The 3,184-nt window shown below is 56.3% G+C and overlaps 1 protein-coding gene across 1 annotated transcript in view; it reads right to left on the bottom strand.

The window, feature by feature from the left end:
• Positions 1 to 598: 598 nt before the first annotated feature.
• The window catches only part of KLHDC3 (kelch domain containing 3), a 14,674-nt gene continuing 12,088 nt past the window's right edge, over positions 599 to 3,184 (bottom strand). Inside the window, exons 8-10 of the mRNA XM_009710363.1 lie at positions 1,454 to 1,527; positions 981 to 1,059; positions 599 to 761 (exon numbers count right to left, since the gene is read on the bottom strand). Coding sequence (XP_009708665.1) covers positions 695 to 761; positions 981 to 1,059; positions 1,454 to 1,527 — 220 coding nt within the window. The 3' untranslated portion in view covers positions 599 to 694. The remainder of the gene's footprint in view (positions 762 to 980; positions 1,060 to 1,453; positions 1,528 to 3,184) is intronic.

Here is a 3,184-nt window from a genome sequence, read left to right as displayed (position 1 = left end):
GCTGCCACAAGCCACTGGTGGCCTGCAGCTGTGGGGGAAAGCACCTGATTTCAGTCTCTCCCCTCCCACAGCTTCTCTCCCCCCAGTTTGCCTGCTAGGACACACAGAGCAGCAGAAACTGTGTCTGCCCCAACATTTATAAAACTCCCCCCATTTGCTGTTTTACAATGGGAGCTGGGCAGAGAGTCCAGCTGGGCCCAGGCCCCCACATCAGGCTTAGCGTGGGGCTGGGGCCTGCTATCCAGTGCCAGGAAACTGGTCAGTGCTGGCGGGTGCAGGCATGGAGGTCCCTGCTCTCTGCAGGAACAGTTCATAGCCCGAGGCCAACCCGAGGGCCATGGCTGGTGGTCAGAGTTCATTCAGGCCCTTGGAAAGTGGCCAGGGACGAGGCCATCACAGCTGCAGCTCCACAGGTGAGGGGAAGGAAGGCAGGAGATGCTGGAGCCATCAGAAGGGAGCGGGGTTCACAGTTGTGCTGCTGGGGCGAGCCAATTTCTTCCCCAGCAGCTGGCTCTGCCTGCACACTCGTGCTGCCCAAAGTGCGACAAGGGCAGAGGGAGGCCCAGCTAAGGCAAGACAAACTGAGCTCACGTGTTCCTTGCTTGAAAGGGCTAAAAAAAATTCATGCAGGCAGTGGAGCAAGAGGTCAGTGTGTGGAGGGGCGAGGGCAGCGTGGTAGAGGGACGAGCCGGTGTCAGCCCTGGGAGGAGACAATCGGGCGGCTGATGGTGCTGTTTGTTGTCATGGCCGAGAGCTCCCATCTGTAACACACCAACGGGATACACTGAGAGAAAGCACGGATACAGCGTCCAAGGCTGGAGCTGCTCCGCTGCACATCAGCCTCAGCTGTAGTCTCCAGCCCAGCCTGCCCCAAAGCTGCAGAGTGGCCAGGAGGGCCCCAGGCAGCCCTCGGCCAGGGCTGGACCACCCCAAGGACAGGGAGCACCCACAGAGTGACCTCCCATTAAAGCATGCAGTACCTGATGTCGTGGGGAAGGCATGACTGGTCCAGGCTGTACTGAATCACTGCCAGTTTACACAGCGTCTTTAAACTGGGGCCTGTGGAAAGAGGGCAGTTAGCCACAGCAGTCCTTGTCTGGACACCGTGGGGGGGCACAGGCATCATGCAGTTGAGTGCCATAGGGAACAGGGCAGAGCACCCTGGCCATCCCTCCGAGGGACAAGGCAGGGTGCACACCAGGGACAGGCTGGAGCAGTTTTCTGTGCTCCCACAAGAATTCTGTGTGAAGGAGTGCATGAAGAGCCATGAGCCCAGCTCAGGCCTGGAAGCACAGCTGCCTTAAGCCACGTACACCAGCCAGACACAACTGCCTGGCTCTGAGAGGCAGGTGCCTGGAGCCACGTAGGACACGGCACGGTGCTTCACAGCTGGGCCTGCTCACAAGGCACCTTGCGGCGAGAGGTGCAAGCTGGGCAGGGAGTGCTCACGTACTGAAGTCGAGGATGTAGAGATCAGAGTGATCCATCAGGTCGAATTCATCACCCATTCCCTCCTCTGGAGACGGGCTGCAGAAGCCAAGTAAAGTGTGTCAGTCAGTGCCAAAGTGCTTGTCCACCAGTTACGGTCCCTTGGGCTCCCCAAGGGCTCAGCAAGTCCAGGACTGTTCCTGACCTGCCTGCTCCATGCAGGGGCCCTCTGATCCCTCCTGTCCCTCCGTTTCCCCGAGCAGCACCCAAAGCCATCACTCTCCCAGCTCCTTGGAGAGCAGGCAGAGCTGCACACAGCCAGAGGCAGACCCACACACTATCTCCTCTGCAAGCCATAGCAGGGGATAGGGGAGCTGCCTCCTTCTCACACACGACCACAACGACTCCAGCTGCAAGCCTCACTTGCCTCTGTTACTTTGCTGTACCTCCAAACACAGGTCCCTCTGGCTGGTTTCACACTCCTCCTTCCCCAACTACCTCTCAAACCACGCTCCAAAATCCAGCAACCCTGGGGCCTAGCCCAGAACTGTGGCACCCACCCTCAGGGCACGAGGAGGGTGCTGGCAAACAGCTGTCTCCAGAGCCGAGGTTTGTTTCAGGGCTCTGTTTGCTCGGCAATTTCAGTGGATCTGACCATCCAAAACCTCCACTCAGAGAAGCAAAGCTGAGCCCCAGGATGAGGCAGAGGATGACTCCAAGCAGGCTGAAGAAGGGATGTTACAGCAGCTCCTGAAGGCAGGCAGGCATGCTTACACAAGCATCTGTCCCGCTATTTATGTGATAAACAGGCCCCATGGGCTGCTCCAGAGCAGGCAGGGCCAGACAGGCTGGCATCACCCGGAGAATCCAGCACACTGCTGGGGAGTAACCAGCTTCACAGCAATGCTGTATGATGGGAGACTGCCCTAGTAACACGTTAGGAAACACATACAGATCAAACTGCCTGGGCAGGCAAGGGTCAGCCCATCCCTACCTGGAGCAGCGTGGCACAGCTCTCACTCTCTCTCTCTCTCTTATTATTTTTTTATTATTATTATTTTTATTTTTACAGATCTCAGGCCAGCTTCACCTCATGGCTAAGGGGAGGCATGCAATGGGAAGTACCAAGGATCTGGGAGATTTGGGATCTAGGAAGAATCAGACACCACACAATGGCACAGGACAAAGTCCAAAAAGCTATGCCCAGTGTGGTGTCCCCAGTGAGGTAGGTGAGATAAGCGGGAGACTCAAGAAGACTTTGCAAGACTTTTTGCAGGGCTGCAGATCATGGGAGGCATGACCTATCTCCAGAGATGCTGGCAGACTCAGCACATAGCTAGTGGCCATCCACATTTTCTGCAACCTGGAGAAGCAACAAAAGGAGTCATATGCTGCAGGCAACACCGCTGTGCTCTCCCTGCCCACCTCAGCTCTAGCTTCCTAGGGCTGCATGAAACATTTGCAGACTGCCACATGCCATATATTACTCGTGAGTCATGCCCTGGAAACCTGTGAGCTAGATTCTCCTGTCTGTAAGCTCTCAGGAACACTGATGCTGCTGGGGACAGAGGCACCATGCACTGTACCACACTGCCCCAGCATTGCAACGGGCTGGAGCATGATAACTCAAGCCTGCTTTCTCTGATGACAACATGGAAGGTGCTTTGCAGAGGTTCAGCTTTTTCTACAAAGGAGTGAAGGCAGCAGCAGAGAATATGCACCTGAAGCAGACATTGAGGTCTTCACCTGGCTTAGT

Source organism: Cariama cristata, unplaced genomic scaffold (assembly GCF_000690535.1).
Source record: "Cariama cristata isolate BGI_N322 unplaced genomic scaffold, ASM69053v1 scaffold26450, whole genome shotgun sequence".
Lineage (NCBI taxonomy): Eukaryota > Metazoa > Chordata > Aves > Cariamiformes > Cariamidae > Cariama > Cariama cristata.
Note: the sequence above shows the minus strand (reverse complement) of the source record. Positions and strands in the feature narration are given on the sequence as shown.